At 43.3% G+C, this 18,731-nt stretch overlaps 1 protein-coding gene across 4 annotated transcripts in view; it reads right to left on the minus strand.

Annotated features, from left to right (window-relative positions):
• The window catches only part of TWF2 (twinfilin actin binding protein 2), a 77,231-nt gene that overhangs the window by 23,185 nt on the left and 35,315 nt on the right, over positions 1-18,731 (minus strand). For all 4 annotated transcript variants that reach the window (XM_033926150.1, XM_033926151.1, XM_033926149.1 and 1 more), the window contains one exon: positions 18,253-18,357. In XM_033926150.1, coding sequence (XP_033782041.1) covers positions 18,253-18,357 — 105 coding nt within the window. The remainder of the gene's footprint in view (positions 1-18,252; positions 18,358-18,731) is intronic.

Raw genomic sequence — 18,731 nt, forward strand, 5'->3', positions numbered from 1 at the left:
TGGCAGGGAGATTAAAGGAGGAGAAGGGATCAGGGTGGAATGAAGAGATCAGATGAGGGAAAGGGGAGAGACAGGAATGAGAAGTAGAGAGAAATTGATGCTAGGAAAGGGGATCAGCAGAGAAATAAGGAGAGAGGGACAAAGATACTAGATCTGGTGTAGGAGAGATAAAAATGAAGAGAGCAGTGAAGCTGGAATGAATTATGTGAAAAGGAAAGAAGGGGCACAGGCTGGATGGAAGGTGAAAGGACAGACAGTGGATGGAAGGGGCAGATGCTGGACTGAAGAGATAGAGGGGGCAGACGCTGGAAGGAAGAGAGTGAAAAAAAGATGAAAGCAGAAACCAGAGATGACAAAAGGTAGAAAAAAATAATTTTATTTCTATTTTGTGATTAGAATATATAAGATTTAAAATATGTATCCTGCTAGAGCTGGTGTTAGACATAACTGGGGAATGCAAAGCCTAGGCAGTGCTTTTTTAGCTTTCAACTGACTTAGGGCTCTCTCTGACCAGGGGGCAGTTGCCCTAGTTGCACTCCCCTAACACTATTCCTGTCATGTGCGACTGTGGCATTCTGTTAGCATGTTATTTCTGTGTAGCATTCTGCAATAATTTGGCTTATTCAGTTTTCTTGATAGTAGAGGGGAAATATGTGAAGGAGAGGGGAGACAGGGGTTTTGTTGATCCTTGCTCTGTATTATTTGCATTTATAAAATGACAATTGTACAGAATATTGTTTATTTTTACACTTTAATAAAATACATCCACTATAATAAAACTCTTAGCGCGCATGCGCATTGCAATCTCTGGGTGTCTGTGCTTTGTGATCCATGCCACGCATGTGCAGTGCCTGCCTCAGCTGATTTCCTGCCCCAATCTCCGACGCCAGCTGACTTTCTGCCTTCTGACTACACTGCCGCTACCGGGACGCCTCTTCTTCTCACTCCTGGACCAGCAGCGGCAGCAGCCGCGGTTTCATCAAGCAGCTGCGGGGCATTTGCCAGGCCAGACCACTTCAATAATGCGAGGCGGGCTGGCCTAGCAAAAGCCCCGAGGCTGCCCGGCCTAGTGGATGCTGGACAGGGAGCAGGAAAGGGAGAAAGGGTACTACTGGACGGGGGAGATAAAAATAAGGGAGAAGGGCTACTGCTGGACAGGGGGAGCAGGGAAGGGGTGCTGCTGGACAGGTGAAAGGTAAAAGTAAGGGAGAAGAGCTGCTGCTGGACAGGGGGGAGGTAAAAGGAAGGGAGAAGGGCTACTGCTGGACAGGGGGGGAGATAAAAGGAAGGGAGAAGGGCTACTGCTGGACAGGGGGAGCAGGAAAGGGGTGTTGCTGGACAGGTGGGAGGTAAAAGTAAGAGAGAAGGGCTGCTGTTGGACAGGGGGGAGGTAAAAGGAAGGGAGAAAGGCTACTGCTGGACAGGGGGAGCAGGGAAGGGGTGCTGCTGGATGGGGGAGGTGAAAGGAAGGGAGAAGGGCTATTGATGGACAGGGGGAGCAGTGAATGGGGTGCTTCTGGACAGGCGAGAGGTAAAAGGAAGGGGAAGGGCTACTGCTGGACAGGGGGAGCAGTAAATGGGGTGCTGCTGGACAGGAGGGAGGCAAAAGGAAGGGGAAGGGCTACTGCTGGACATGGGGAGCAGGGAAGGAGTGCTGCTGGACAGGGGGGGAGGTAAAAGTAAGGGTTAAGGGCTGCTGTTGGACAGGGGGAGGTAAAAGGAAGGGAGAAGGGCTACTGCTGGACAGGGGAACAGTGAATAGGGTACTGCTGGACAGGCGGGAGGTAAAAGGAAGGGGAAGGGCTGCTGTTGGACAGGAGGGAGGCAAAAGGAAGTGGAAGGGCGACTGCTGGACAGGGGGAGCAGGGAAGGGGTGCTGCTGGACAATGGGGAGTTAAAAGAAAGGGAAAAGGGCTACTTCTGACAGGGGGAGCAGGGAAGGGGTGCTGCTGGACAGGGGGGAGATACAGAAAGAAAGACAGGCAGACAGCAGGGAGAGAGACAGAAAGACAGACAGACGGCAGGGAGAGAGACAGAAAGACAGACAGACAGGGGGAGAGAGATAGAAAGACAGACAGACAGGGGAAGAGAGACAGAAAGACAGATAGACAGCAAGGAGAGAGACAGAAAAAGACAGACAGGGGGGGAGAGAGACAGAAAAAGACAGACAGGGGGGAGAGAGACAGAAAGAAAGGGGGCAGGGAGAGAGAAAGACAGACAGAGAAAGAAAGAAATGCCTAAGTCTACACATCTATTCTAGCACCCGTTAATGTAAAGAGCTAAAAAACTAGTTCAATATAAAATCATAACTGAGGCTTGTGCGGATGGGATCAGATGGTTTGCGGGGATCAAGCTTGCGGGGACAGGGTTTTTTATTTCAGTCTTAGTAGTTTGCTAGTCCACAAAATAATTCTTTTATTTCCGCCGGTCCATAGGTGTAAAAAGGTTGAAAAACACTGATCTAGTTATATCCTTTGCACATTTAGTGTTCCCCTTCCTCCTTCTAGACAATTCATGCTTCATTTCTCAATGACGGTGTGATGAGACAGAGAAAACCAAGTGAGCGTTCCCTCAAGGCATTTATTTAACAAACAGCAACCAAAACATGTCAATCAGATTGAGGAGGAAGGAGATGGGAAAAGAGTCAAGGAATTATATCTAGAGCAGGTCATATAACCCACTGCTCTCTCCCGAGTCTTACATTTTACGCACCAAAAGTTTTTAAGTTTAGGTTGGGGTGGTCATTCATTGTTCAGTTTATACACCAGGAAATATATAGAGAAGCTGCTGAATATCTTAGAGCAGAAAGAATCAAAGTCAGATCTAGGCAGCACAGCAGGTACACGGCAGCAAGGCCCAAGCGTACCTCTTCTGGGGGGAACACCAGAACTTTAGCACAACAGCAGCAACCCGATACAATCTGTCACGAAAGAGATGGGGGGAGGGTGAAGTTTTTAGAAGTGTCACAGAACTTCCTTTAAAATGTAAGTTAAATCTCTGCAACAGTCACTTACAGAACAAGTAAACTACAGGAACTGTCTTTCAAGCCCCTTTACTTTCTCATCTCTTTCACTCTCTCAAGTGTGAAATGCTGAATGTTTAACAACATGGAGTACTGTCGCCTATAAGTCACCATATCTCTCTCCTGGCTTTTAGTCCTCCTAATGAACATAAAATTAATTTTCTACCGACTTTATGCTATTTACCACTTCCTATCCCAATCCCCTCAGTTTTTACTGGCTAGCTATCTGCTATATTAAATTTAACTAGATTTGTTTTGTTTGTTTTTCAAGTTTTAAGTTTAATATGGATTAGATATACCACCTTATCATTTGTTTCAAAGTGGGTGTACAATAAAAATTAGGGTAAAAACAGGTAAACATTTAATATAAATTCACAAAGGATAAGGTACATTACTGGACAAACAGGAATGAATGGAAAGAAGGGAAGAACTACAATAATTAAAGAAAAGTAAGGTACAAAGGGGAAAACAAGAGGACGGGTTTAAAAACAAGTAAGTCTTCTATCTAGTTTATTCCATTAAAATCCAGTATTGTTAAAATGTGTTCTATTAAAACAGTCCATTGCAACTTCTTTTTACAGATTATAACTTCCTCTACATTAAACCAAAGCTTTCTAAAACTCAACTGCACCTTTTCCTTAATAACAAATCTATTATGTTGTCTCTTCTGCATTGATTTTCTATACCGTCAAACCTTTATCATTTGCAACGTTAACCATGTGGTTCTTTTACTAAGCTGGGGCAAAAAACAGCCTTAATGTACCTTGCACAAGTTTTTCCATTTTTTTCCGCAGACATAAAACAGTTGATATTTCCATTTTTTGTATTGGCCATGCGCTAATGTTGCTATTGGGGACGGCAGAGTAGTGAATGTACAAAAAAAAACAAGAAAGAGTACAAAAAGAAGGAACTTACCATATTTCCCCATGTATAGGCCACGGCCTAAACATGTTTTTTTCAATCTCTTGCAGTGGGTACGGCTTCCTTATATGGGGGCGACCTATCTAAAGACACTATATATAAGCTGCCCCATTGGAAGATCAGCCGCGGAGTCTCCCGTACCTGCAGCTCCTTCCTGGACGGCTGCCGGCTGCCTCGTCGTGGCCAGTGGTGCAGGGCAGGAACGATCTTTTCAGCATCCAACTGGCCCCGCGCTGCTTCCTCAATGCCTGCGCGAGTCCCGCGAGAACTGACGCAGGCATTGAGGATGCAACGTGGCGCTGGCTGGATGCTGAAAAGAATGCCCTGCCCTGCACCGCTGGCTGAGACGAGGCAAGAGGCAGCCAGTGAAGGTATTTACTGGGGGGGGGGGGGGGATGTATTGGCCGCCCCATTGTATAGGCCGTTTTAGGTTTTAAAACGCTTAGATAAGCCACGGCTAGTAACATGGGGCGGCTTATCTAAGCGTTTTAAAACCTAAATTGGCATTTCCTGCGGCCTATACATGGGGAAATACAGTAGTTTTAGAACATCCTTAAATAGTTGCAACAGCAAATGATGGTGCATTAACACGCAGCCATAAAAAAAAAAAATCACCATGTAAGCACTTTCTATCACCTAATCCTGTCCTAACCAGTGATGTAGCTGTGATAATTAGTGCAGAAATGCCTCCTAGTACTCCTCCTCCCCAAAAAAACAAACCCAGAAACATTTTTCAGCACCTGCTCAATTGGCGCGTACCATTTTAAGGTGTGTTCGGTGTGTATTAGTGCTTTAACGAAGCTTAGTAAAGGACCCCCTAATTTTGGAAGCCTAATGCTTTTTACTCAGGGAATTCAGCTTTATCACTGTCCATCCTCAACGCAAGTACATAGAGGCAAAAAGTTGCCCTACAACATGCATAGTTAGAAGGCATTCCCAAGGGTATGTTTAGGACAGGAGAGGAAACACATGTAAATAGCATTTTTGAAATTACAAAGGCTTTAGTTTCTATTTTGTGGAAACAGCCTACTCTCATTTATAGTTTTGTTTACTATACTTGGCAGAGACTACCACCAAAATAAAACAGACAGCAATACACAAATAAACAGTGAAAAACACAAATAAAAAAGGGCATCAACACCTTACAAAGAATATATAAAATACCGCATATCGCATCTTTAACCCCTACATGCTCCACCACAGCTATTACGACTATTACTTTGTTGGAGGATGGGCTGTGGAGGGCTTCAGTGGCTGGGAGGGTGTAGATGGGCTGGAGTAAGTCTTAACAGAGATTTCGGCAGTTGGAACCCAAGCACAGTACAGGGTAAAGCTTTGGATTCTTGCCCAGAAATAGCTAAGAAGAAAAAATTAAAAAATTTAAATTGAATCAGGTTGGGCAGACTGGATGGACCATTCGGGTCTTTATCTGCCGTCATCTACTATGTTATGTTACTTATTTCTTTACAGGGGCAACAATACCTCCTTTCTTCTGCTTGAATATGTTGTGGACAGTTCATAAACGTTTTTATTTTTACACCCTGAGCACTTATCACACATTAGAGCCCAATGTGTAGAGTCAAGCGATCCTTTAAAGAAATGGATCACGGTGATTAATTTAATTTAATCTGAATTTCTGAATGGCTCTTATCCAAAACAGGTTCAAGGCAGTTTACATGAGAAGAGGGTCCATACATTATTATACAGAATGACATGATAATTACCAATTTTGAGTACAAGTTTAAAAGTTTACATATATTATCAGAATTTGTGATAGCTCAGAAAAAAGTTTGTGACAGAGTATTATCATGCACCAAATTATTTAAGGGAAGAAACATCCTTAAACCATTTTAAGTATAAATTAAAGGCCTTCCTGTTTAAGACGCCTTTAACCTATAATCGTCTTACTAAGGACGTCATCTGATCTTCTTTTTATCATTGTATGTGTTCCCCATCCTCTCGTGTTGCCCTTCCTTGTTTCTTTCCTGTCAATAACTTAGTTCTAGCCCTAAACCTACTACTGTTCTAGTTTATTCGTCTCATTTGTCTCTGTATTAAAAATTTGTTCTAATCTAATCCTTAGGTTTGTATACCGCATCATCTCCACGTTCGTAGAGCTCAATGCGGTTTACAGTAGGAGAAACAGGAAGGAACTACAACAGAGGGTTAGAGGTAGAAGTGTGAAGAAAATTTAGAGGACTTGGGATGCCAAGATATAAGAGTTTCCTTGATTCCTAAGTTGGAGGGAGACTTACATTTTTTGAGAAAAGCCAGGTTTTCAGATGTTTGCGAAAAACTTGGAGAGAGCTCAAGTTCCGAAGAGGGGAGGTAAGGTTGTTCCAGAGCTCAGTGATTTTGAAGTGGAGGGAGGTCCCTAGCTTTCCTGTGTGGGAAATGCCTTTTAGTGAGGGGAAGGATAGTTTTAATTTGTGGGAGGATCTGGTGGTATTAGAGTTTGAGGAATTCCAATTTCTGCCGTCAATTTCTATGTTTCTATGTTTCTAAGGGAGGGAGGATACCATATAGGATTTTGGAAGTTAAACAGGCGCATTTATAGTGGACCCTGGCGATTATCGGAAGCCAGTGGAGCTTGGCCAGGAGCGGGGAGACATGGTCAAATTTACTTTTAGCGAAGATGAGCTTGGCCGCGGCATTCTGAATCCGTTGGAGTCTGTGGAGGTTTTTCTTAGTTAGGCTTAAGTAGATAGAGTTGCAATAGTCCAATCTGGAGAGGATGATGGATTGGACAAGGAGGGTAAAATGTTTTTGATGGAAGCAGGATCTAACTTTCCTCAGCATGTGAAGGCTGAAAAAGCATTTTTTTACCAAGGATTGGAGGTGGTCATTGAAGGACAATGTGGAATCAATGATGATGCCCAAGACCTTGCTCGAGAACTCAAGCTGCAGAGAGGAGCCAGAGGGTAGTGGGATGGAGGTGGGTAGGTGATCTAGTTTTGGACCGAGCCAAAGAAGTCTTGTTTTGGACTCATTCAATTTAATTTGCACAGTGTGGACCCAGGATTGTAGGTTCATTATACAAGAGGATATGTTCTGAGACAGGTCGGTGAGGTTTGAATCGGTCTCGAGGAGGACGAGGATGTCGTCTGCATAAGTGTAAATTGTTTCAAGGGGGGATAGGTGGAGGAGTTTTAGGGAGGACATATAGATGTTGTTCTGTTCTAATATTTGTATTTTATATAATACTATTTTTACTTGCTGTACACCGCCTAGAAGTCTGAATAGGTGGTATTATCAAATTTTTAATAAACTTGGATTATGTTGCAGGTTGTTGAGGTACGTCGTAAAGGTAAGTTTTCATTTTTTTTTTCAAAATTTGAGGTAATTCGGTTTGGTCCTAATAGTTATTGGGAGACCATTCCCAGTTTTGGAGTTTGTGTTTGACTCCTTTGGTAGTGGGGAGCATTAATAGGTACTTGTCATTGATCCAGGTAGAAATTAAGTGGGAATTGGAGAAGAGTTGGCATGGAGGGTATGGAACATGATGCAGGATAGTTTAAATGTAATACGTGCTCCTATAGGTAACCAGTGAAGTTTGTGGTAGCATTCGGAGATTGTGTGTTGTGTTTTTAGTCTGAAAATCAGTCTGATTGGTGAATTTTGGATCATTTATAATTTGTGTGTTAGAGAAGAGCTCAAGCCGGCGTAGTAAACTAGTTGTGACAGGACCAGAATTTGGACTAAGATGGCGAAGTGATGATTGTGGAAGTATGGTCGGATCAGTCTTAGGTGCCTCAGGCTGTAGAAGGGTTTCTTCCATAATTTAGAGATCTAGGTTTGATAGAGTCGAGTCGAGCACAATTCCAAGGACTTTGGCTGTTTTGTCTATGCTTAGTGTTGTTCCCGATGTTAATGATAGGGATGTAGGGGCCATCTGAGCTGTATTGTGGAACCAAAGTAATTTAGTATTGGATGTATTTAACTTTAGTTTATTTTGTATTGCCCAGGTGTAGATTTTTTTCTATGCTATTTGTTTGATACTTTTCTACAGGCTTTGTTCATGTTGGCTCCTAGAGGAATTAATAGAAAAAAATGTCATCTGCATAAGATAATAGGGAATCCCCATTAGTGAAGGAGATGTTACCTAAAGAGCTCATAAAAAGGTTGAATAGTATGGAGGAAAGCGGAGACCCTTGTGGGACGCCAAGGAAGGATTTCCAGCTTTGGGAGACAATGTCATTCTTCCAGACACAATGTGCCTGATTCTTGGAAAACATGCGTCCCAATTGCAGGTGGAGGTAGGTGTCCTACGAAGCCAATTAACAGGCACATTTAAAAAAAAAAAAAAAAAATCCTCTCTTTGGCAGGATGCCCACATTCCAGGCCTCTGGAGCGCATCTAAGGAGATGTGCAGCAACGCTTAAGCATGCCCAAGGCGAGGTGTAGACATGGCTTTGCCTGGAAGTGGCCTTGGGTGGGCTTAAGTGTCACTACATATCTACATAGATGCAAGACAAGACGCTTTAAATGCAAGACTGCAAAATGCTGGCCTACATTTCTGGGGTCTGACCAGGACTGTAGATGCAATTCTCTTTTGAATGCCAAGGCATGATTAAAACGTGATTGGCGGTCGTTTCTTTGGAGGCCGCCAATATCAGCATCGAAAACAGAATCAAGTTCAAATATTCTCTATTTTTTTTAGAAAGTCCTTAAATCATTTGAGGACTGACCTGGTTAGACCTAGTTCATTTAGTTTGGTCAGTAGTAAGTCATGGTCCATGGAGTCGAAAGTACTGATTAGAGTAGGATAGACTGTTGTCCTATACGTAGCATCTGCTTAATTTTAGTTGTTAAGGTCAGTAGAAGAAGTTCTGTGCTGTGAGAGGTGTGGAAGCCAAATTGCGTGGGATGAAGAAATTAAAATTTATTAATTGAAGCAGACTTGAGTTTCAAGTACCATATAAACTTGAATATAAACGGATCCGAATATAAACCAAAGTGACCTTCTCCCCCCTCCAAAAAAAAAAAAAAAAAAAAAGGAGGAAAAGAAGGATGACAAGTATAAACCGAGATTAGAAATTTGGGTGATCCTAGTGAGCCAGTCTACAAAAACTTGAGAATATCCACTGCTTTTTTCTAGGCTAAGCAGCATAAAATCTGTTTTATTTTTTGGGGATCTTGCAGTCCAGGTAAACAATTTTCAGAAAAAAAAATTATAAAATATGAATATAAGTATGATATATTGTACTTAAAGTGTTCATGAAGAAAATCAAGTGTGTATTTATAAGATTATATGAATTTTTTTGTTACACTTGTTGTAATATGCAAAACTGATTAAAGAAATTGAAAAAAAAAAAATTCTAGACGTATTTTTCAAAAATGTGCACTTTCCCCACTGCCGTCTTTGGGCGCCTAGCACCATACATCCGAATCGGACTTAGACGTATGTTTTGATTATGCCCCTCTATGTCTAGGACACGTCTAATGTAGAGATTGAATAACAGGAGGGGAGATAGTAGAGCCCATTGCAAAACACTATCTGATTGGTTTCGGTTGAGCAGTATGCTTTGGGATTCAAGAAGGAGGTGAAACATCGTAATGCAGTGTATCGGATACAATTTCAGAGAGCCATACGATGAGGAAAGGATGGTTGATAGTGTTGAACGCCATGCTGAGATCCTGTAGCACCAGAAGGACCTTATCCGTGAGTTTCCAGCAGTCATTGATGTCGTCGAGAAGGATGGTTTCAGTACTGTGGAATTTCCTGAATCCTGATTGGAAGATGGAGAGGGCTCCTTGTTTGTTGATGAAAGGGTGCAATTGGTTTAACACTGCTTTTTTTCCCAGAATCTTGGAGATGAAGGGTAGGTTGGAGACAGGACTAAAGTTGCTGGGCATGTTAGGGTCAAATGTGGGTTTTTTCAAGACCAGTCTGATAACTGCTGACTTCCAGTTTGCTGACACTATACCTGTTTGTAGAGAGGTGTTGATGTGAGGAAGGATGGAATCTACAAAGGCATGGTAGAGAGGGGTCTAGGTTTGAGCTGGAAGGGTGACTAGTATCTCAGCGATGTCATCATGGGAGACTGTTTCGAAGCGAGTTAGGTTCCCAGTTGTTTAAATTATCTTGTCTGAGCTGTAGGGGGACGACATCTGTAGTGCGATGGAGTCAAGATGAGATTGTATTTTGTCTACCATAAGATCTTGGATGTTATTCTAGATCAACACATGACTATGCAGGATCAGGTTAATAATCTGTGGAAATTGTGTAGTATAAGATCTTATTTCGATACCGCATCGTTCAGCCTACTGGTTCAGTCATTGGTGTTGAGCCAACTGGACTATTGCAATATAGTCCAGGCTCTCAAGAGAATCTATCTAGGATGCACATTGTCCAGAATGCAGCAATTCGCCTGATCTATGGATTGAAAAATTTTGATCATGTGAGTCCTTACTATTGAGAATTGCACTGGCTTCCTGTGGAGGCTCAAATTAAATTTAAATTCGGTTGCCTTTGTTACAAAGTCCTCTTCAGCATGGCACCCATTTATCCTTTACTCAATCCAAGCATTCACACAGTCCTTTTACTTTTCCATCTGTCAAAGGCTGTCGTTACACAAAATACCACCAATCTTTGCTTTCTTATCAGGCAGCTTTCTGGGACAAGGAACTGAAACTTTTATTATTGAGTTCCATTTCTTACAATCGTTTTCAAAAGCAACTGAAGACACATTTGTTCGCAAATTAATCAATTTTCTTTAGTTTGTATTATTTGTTAAATTTTGTAAACCGTATCAAACTTATCGGTTATGCGGTATAGAAATTACTTGTTCTGTTGTCTCCTTACGATGTTGTATCTTTTCTGTTAGTTTAAAAAGGTTTTTTGATCTATGGGGGGTCTTTAATAATTGTTGGGAGTTTTAGCCTCTAGGGTGGCTTTTTTATATTCTTCATGCAGTTCCTTCCATTTGGACCTGTCACTGTTAAGCCTGGATTTGTACCATTTCCTTTCCGTTTTCTTTAGTTCTCTTTTCTCAATTCTTAAGGCATCGGTAAACCAGGGGAAGGAATATTTGTGGGGGTAGTATTTGATCTCTTTGACTGGCGCTAGCTCTTCGTATAGGTTTTTTTTTTAACCTCAGTGTGCCAGTCTACGGCAGCCTTGAGTTTTAATGTTCCCACTAGGTTGGCAAGGCATGTGGAGAGATCATCTGAGTTGACAGCGTTGTCATTGTATAGTTTCTTTTGTTGGGTTTGCTTCCTAGTAGACGGTTGAGTCATGGTGTAGGTTTAGTTGAATGTAATCAGACCAGGGTACTGTTTTGGTAGTGCAGCCAGGAATTCCTTTGATGAGTGAAGCAATTTTTTGAAAAAAAGATTAGGTCTAGGATGTGACCCACAGAGTGAGTCGGTGAGAAGACCATTTTCTGGAAGCCTAGATCCAATAGTGAAGTGATGAAGTTTGTTGGGGATCCGGTCTCATTTGGGTAGCTTGCAAAGTTAGTGTCTTCAAATATGATGACCCTGTTGTATGTGATGACTAGTTGGATAAGGATGGATAGCAGGTTTTCTAAGATGGCCATTGGAGAATGCGGTGCTCTGTATATCAAAGTGAAGGTTAGGTCTCTATTGTGACCCACTGAGAAATTGAAGCACTCTAGTATGATGGTGTCTAGCAGTCTTGGGTTGAGGCTGGACTTAATGATGGCACTACACCTCCACCTCCAGTGTCAGTGCATGAGCAAGCTATTGCTTGGTACCCCCTGATGGGTAAAGCATACCCAAGGTAGCTCAGTCATTGTCTTTAAGCCAGGTTTCAGTAAATAGGAAGATGTTCTAATTATTGTCTGTGAGGGGATAATTTAGTATAATGATTTTGTTGTTTACAGATCTTGCATTTGCCAGTGCAATTTTGAGGTTATTGGGTATGGGGGTGATGAGGATAGGCCTAAGGTAGCAGGGTCTGTGTGCCAAGGATTTGCTGTGGGAAGGTAACTCAGGTCACCATAATCTACCCTGGCCTGTGATGACTGGGATGGCTGGCAAGGAGAGTAATTGGTCTCTATTTCTGTTGTAATACTCTTAAGGTTATGTGTTATGGAATGACTGGTGAAAACAGAGTATAATAGATGGTCCTCTTTCAGCCTACTTTAAAGATAATTTCTGTATTTAGGTAAGCCACAACAAAAAAAATCCAACAGGGTCTGCAGTACAGTGAGCACAAGCAAAAAACAAAAGAAAAACTGCAGATCAAAATGTACAAGATGCAGGCTATGTTTATTGTACCAAATATTAATGCAGTTTACTAATATCACCTTATTACAAACCAAGGGACCCAACACACCTTCTTCAGGGGTCCTAAGAAATATGAACAAAAGTTCAAATAGTACATAATAGATTCAAAATGGTGTGCAAACAATGTGATGTTTAAATGAGTACAGGTGATGTGAAAAACTCCAGAGTATAAATAATCAAAATGCGATATATAAATAAGAGGTAAACAGGGATGCTTGAGAACTCTGTACTTCAGATCACTCAAGCATCCCTGCTCACCTCTCCGAAACTAAACTAAACCTTAAGTTTTTATCCCGCATCCTCTCCACAATCGTAGAGCTTGGCACGGTTTACAGGAACTGGTATAAAGAAGGAACTCCAATGAAGGGTTACAGGAACTTAGTATAAAGAATGTTTAGAGGGACTTAGTAGACCATAGAGGGAGGAAGTATTACATTTTTGAGAATAGCCAAGTTTTCAGACCGTGTTGGGTCCCTTGGTTTGTAATAAGGTGATATTAGTAACTGCATTAATATTTGGTACAATAAACATAGCCTGCATCTTGTACATTTTGATCTGAAGTTTTTCTTTTGTATTTTTGTATTTAGGTAAGGTCAAGTTTGAGTTTGTCATTTATTTCAGTGGTAGATGGGTGGAGAGTGAATAAATGGAATCACAGAGGCAGTGTTGTGGTTTGAGCTCTTAGTTTTAGGGTATTATGCAGAAATTTTGTTGTTGGTTTAGTCACTTTCAGGTGTGTGCAGTGGTTAGAGTGGTGAGGAAATAGTTTGGTAAGGATTAGTAGTGGAAGCCTTCATTAATGTTAATTTTCTAGTAGAGAATGACACGGTGGCGGTTTACCCGCGGCCACCGCATTTTAGCCGCGGTCACTCGCCGAAAACGGGGAAGAAAACTAGCAGTCGCTGCGGCGACAGGGACAAGGCCATTCACCGCCCGCGGGGCGGTGAATGGTCTTGTCCCCGCAGTGAGGCATGAAGGATCGTGCGGTCCTCGCAGCTCACACCCGCCTGCCCAATCGATTCTAGTGTTTAGCCAGCTCTCTCCCTTCTCCTCACCTTAGTTTGTAGATTTTCTTTTTCGGCGACCTGCACGCTATCAGAGAGCCGCGCACCCGCTGCTGCTCAGTTTCGATCTTCTGCTCTGACGCAACCGGAAACAGGAAGTTGCAGCAGAGCAGAAGATTGAACACTGAGCAGCCGCGCGTGCGCGGCTCTTTGGGAAAGCGTGCAGGTCGCCGAAAAAGAAAACCTATAAACTAAGGTGAGGAGAAGGGAGAGAGCTGGCTAAACACTAGGATCGATTGGGCAGGCAGGTAGTGGCTGCGGGGACCGTGCGATCGCTAGTGTTCCCGGCTTAAATTGGAAGGAGGGAGTGAAAGGGAAAAGGATTCTGGGCCAAGGGGATGAAGTCGGAAAGAAAAACCCACAGCAGGAAAGAAAGGGAAGGACTGGCAGGTGAGCCAGATGCTAGAAGCAGGGGGGGGGGGGGAAGAAAGAGGGAAAAAAGCTAGATGGGGTTGAAAAGAAGAGACACACTGGTATGGAAGAGGAAGATAGGGGAAATCTGGACACAGGAAGGTAACAGAAAGAGGGGAAATTATTTGCATGGGGCATAGGGACAGAGACATAAAGGGGACATGCCATGGGGATGGTATATGGACACAGGGGGGGCAATGACAGATACATAGGGGAGATATTAGAAATGGAGAAAATAGGAGCACAGAAGCGAGATGGTTTGTGGGGATGGGACAGGGACCGAGCTTGCAGGCTCCAGTGGCTTGCACAAATTACATTGTAACGTGCCATGAAAATAAGAGGAAGGAAGGTAGATAGGCCACGTGAGAGGAGCTGAAGGGTAGTAGAAAGGAACAGATGGTAAAGGAGGGAGGGAAGGGTGGTGGTGGAAAGGAATAGAACAGACATTGAAGGAGGGTGGAGAGGAACAGACCCCCAAGGGAAATGTGGAAGACAGAGTGGGAAGAAGACAGATGCCAGACTATGCGGGAGCGGAGGGAAGAAGATGGGTGCTAGACCAATTGGGGGGGGGGGGGTTAAGGGAGAGGCACAGTAACAGCAAATGGAAGACGCAGAGAGAAGACACACAGTGGATGGAAGGAATTCAATGAGAAGATGTGGAAAGCAGAAACCAGACAACAAAGGTAGAAAAAAAAATTATATTTATTTATTTATTTTTTGCTTTAGGATAAAATAGTATATTAGTTGTGTTGATAAAAATTTATAAACAAAGCCCTGCCAGCTGAACATCTCTTTCTCTAGTTCAGCAGCAGGAACTTTGATTTATAAGAAAGGAATAAGCTAAATATTACAGTACTAAGGCTTATATGGATGCAGCGGGGACGGTGACGGGACGGTGAATGGGATGGCAGTGGCGGTGACGGGGCGGTGAAAGGGATGGCGGTGATGGTGACGGGGCGGTGAAGGGAACGGCGGTGACGGGGCGGTGCAGAGGATGGTGGGCCGGTGACGGGGCGGTGACGGGGACAGATTTTTTCCCCGTGTCATTCTCTATTTTCTAGTTATGGGTATATAAGTGTAATGTGAGCGGGCATAGGCCTCAGGTCTGTGAGAATGATATAGCTGTAGTAGGTAGGTAGAGAGAGAGCTCTTATTTCAAAGCTGGTATTCCTGAGATAACAGGAGTTAGTGCCATATTGGAGTCTGCTTCAAATAGAGCTGAATTAAGAGTTGGAGACAGGAGGCACAGTTGTTATAGAGTGCAGTGTTCTCCCAAGGGCCTTTTAGCCGAGCGCTTCGCCCAGCTAATTTAGATAACCGCCCGGCGAATCCTTCTGCTGCCGCCGATGCTCCTTCCCGGGCTGACTCTCCGCCGAAAATTTTGTTTGACGCCTGCCTTTTTTTTTGCCAGCATGCTTTTACTTGCTTCGGGTCTTCCTCGTTGCCAGGTCCTGCCTACTTTGTTTCCGCGAAGGCGGGACCCAGCAGCGAGGAAGGCCCGAAGGAAGTAAAAGCAGTAAGTTGTAAGCTTCCCTCTGGGGCTCTATCGTGTGCATGCCGGCTTCCCTTCTCTTCCCTCCCCCCCACGGGACGCAACTTCCGGTTTCAAAGAAAAGGGAAGCCGGCACGCACACGATAGAGACCCTGAGGGAAGCTTACAACTTGCTGCTTTTACTTCCTTCAGGCCTTCCTTGCTGCCGGGTCCTACCTTCACGGAAACAAAGTAGGCAGGACCCGGCAATGAGGAAGGCCCGAAGCAAGTAAAAGCAGCAAGTTGTAAGCTTCCCTCCTTCGCTGACCTATGAAAGATAGGTTAGTGATGGAGGGAAGCTTACAACTTTCCTAGCGACTCTACCGACGGGTTTGTGAGCTGGGAGGGATGGGAAGAGAAATGCTGCTGCTGCACCCAATTGGGGAGGGGGAGGGGAAGAGAAGTGCTGCTGCACTCAATTGGGGAGGGGGGAGGGGAAGAAAAGTGTTGCAAGCAGCACCCAATTGGGGAGGGGGAGGGGAATGAGAAGTGCTGCAGCAGCAGCACCCAATTGGGGAGAGAGAGGGGAGAAGGAAGACCAGGGAAGGGAGAAAAGCAAGAGACACCAAGACTATGGGAGGGAGAGAAAGGAAAGGAGATACCAGACCATGGGGGGGGGGGGAGAAATGTAAGTGCATATGGGGGGAGGGGGGGAGGGAGATGCCAGGGCATGGGGGGAGAGAAGGGAAGGAGACAGAGATGCCAGACCATGGGGTGGAGTGGTAAGGAAGGAAGGAAAGGAGAAGAGAGAGATGCCAGAGCAAAGGGGAGGGGGTGAAGCTGAAATGAATCTTGTACAAAGGAGAGAAAGGGCACAGGATATACAGTTTATTGAAGGGACATAGAAAGAGGGAAGATGCCATATGGAACAGAGAAAGGGCGGACACTGGATGGAAAGGGCAGAGAGGGTGGACAGTGGATGCAAGGGGCAGAGAGAGGGTGGGATGGAAGGGATAGAGAGAGAGAGGGCAGAGGCTGGGTGGAAGGGGCAAAGAGAGAACAGATGTTGCATGGAAGGGAGTGAGGACAAATGCTGAATAGAAAGAAGAGAGCGAAGAGAAGATAATTAAAGCAGAAACGACAAAAGGTAGAAAACATTTTTTTGTTGTTGCTTTACATAGAATCAAGAAGTATTGTAACTGTATTAATTAAAGTTTATAAATAGGAAATTGAAATAAGGCAGTTTTTTTGGGACTAAACCCCTTTCCTCAGGTCAGGATAGGATACCAAAACAGCAGGGGTGCCCAAATGGTTGATTGCGATCGACCAGTAGATTGCCTTTGCAATCTTTTTCTTCCTGCCTCCCCGAGCCAGGCCAGGCGCGTACAAGTGCCAGACTCACAAGACTTCTTCACCTCTGACATCAATTCTGACGTCGGAGAGGTAGTTCTGGGCCAGCTAATCGCTGCCTGGCTGGCCTGGAACTTCCTCTCCGACATTAGAATTGACGTCAGAGGTGAAGTTTTGTGAGTCCGGTGCTTGTACGTGCCTGGCCTAGCTCAGGGAAGCAGCAGGGAGAAATCGGCGTGGTGGCTTAGGGGGTAGGGAAAGAATCGAGGAAGTGGAGAAATCGGCGTGATGGCTTGGGGGGACAGGGGGAGAGAGAAAGAAAGACAGGCAGGGGGAGAGAGAGAGAGAAAGAAAGGCAGAAATAAAGAGGGGGCAGGGGGAGAGAGAAAGAAAGAGAGAAAGAAAAGGGAAGTGGCAGAAATAAATAAATATTGGATTTACAGTCAGAAGAAGGAAGTGCAACCAAAGACTCATGAAATCACCAGACAAAAAGGTAGGAAAAATGATTTTATTTTCAATTTAGTGATCAAAATGTGTCTGTTTTGAGAATTTATATCTGCTGTCTATATTTTGCACTATGGCTTTACTAAACCTGAATGGCAGTTTTTAGCGCAGGGCATTCAGCGCATCTCCCTGCGCTAAAAACCGCTATTGTGGTTTAATAAAAAGGGAGGAGGTATATTTGTCTATTTTTGTATAGTTGTTCCTGAGGTGACATTGCATAAAGTCATCTGCCTCTTTGAAAACCCGCGGAATATAAATGATAATTAACATTTTCTCTGCGTACAGTGTGCTTTGTGTTTTTTAAAATTTAATTGTTGGTAAATCATTTTGACTTGGTCATTTTAAAAGTAGATCGCAAGCCCAAAAAGTATGGGCACTCCTGCTGTAGAGCCATTCTTGTATGACTGGATGAGCTATATTTTATCTTTTTTTTTTAGTTGTTTAAATTCATGCAGAAATAAATGGCTAGATTGAACCTAATAACTTCATTAACGCCTTTCCCTTTTTTAAACTCTATACCATTCGAAAGAGGGCAAATATCTAATTATTCCCTTCTAGCATTGGATGCTTCTTAAATTTAATAAAAATATTCTGGCACAAGTGTCAAACCTTAAAAAAGGAAGTCATATTGAGCATTGGAAAATAATAATAATTAACTAATAAAAATAGTACATATTTAGGGCTCCTTTTACTAAGTTGCGTAAATGGTTTTAGCGTGTGCTTAGCGCGCACAGAATTACCATGCGCGCTAGACGCTAATGCCAGCATTGAGCTGGCGTTAATTTTCCCATGTAGTGCAGGAGTTTGCGCGTGCTAAAAATGTTAGCGCACCTTAGTAAAAGAGGGGGTTAATTTTCCCCACCACCAAATTTCCCCATCCCGCCCCACTCGGCTACTTTTTCATGCCACCCGGCTGGAAAAAATTTCTGGGGAGAACACTGGGGTGACTGAGATAAGGAGAAGCAGTGCTATAAACACAGTTAATAGTTTAAAAACATTTGTCTGAATTATACAGTTCACAGAATATTACATACTACTCCAAAAACAAAACATTAAGCAAATTTTAGGGCATCCTTGCTCATCATTTGTTTCACGAACATTTGCTTTGTTTCTTTAGCTCTCTCAAGGGGCTTAATCTCTGAGGTTCTTAAGTCATTTCCTGCCCCATCCAAGTTTACTGATCTCATTCCATGCTTGTGGATCTTTTTGGAGATTTACACTGTGTGTTATCTTTACTATTTCAGAAACTGTCTTACCTCATTGATTTTGATTTGCTGGAGTTCCCTTTCTGCTGCAGTGAGCGGGGCAGGAGCAGAACAAGATGACACATGCTTCTGGTAACCTCCCAGTGATATATCCTCCTGTCAAACATAAAAAAGGAGAAATTTAATATATAAATTCTATTTTGCATGCTGTTCTACTTTCCACTCCAATTAACCTGCCATCTGCCAGTGCTTTGGAAGCTCCGCACAATCAAGAAGTACTTTGATGAAGCCTCTTTTCGCTTGTTAACTCAATCTTCCATTTTAAGTATTCTGGACATCTTATATTTGGGTGCTTTTAAGAAAATTCTCAAAAAGTTGAGAGTAGTTCAGAATACAGCTATGCGTCTTATTTTTGGTTTAAAAAAAACAGGAGCATATCACTCCATTCTATCACAAGCTTCATTGGCTGCCATTGGAATTCAGAGTCTTATTTAAGTTCTCATGTATCTGCTACAAAGCAGTATTTGGCA

The sequence above is a fragment of the Geotrypetes seraphini genome, chromosome 17, assembly GCF_902459505.1.
Source record: "Geotrypetes seraphini chromosome 17, aGeoSer1.1, whole genome shotgun sequence".
NCBI lineage: Eukaryota > Metazoa > Chordata > Amphibia > Gymnophiona > Dermophiidae > Geotrypetes > Geotrypetes seraphini.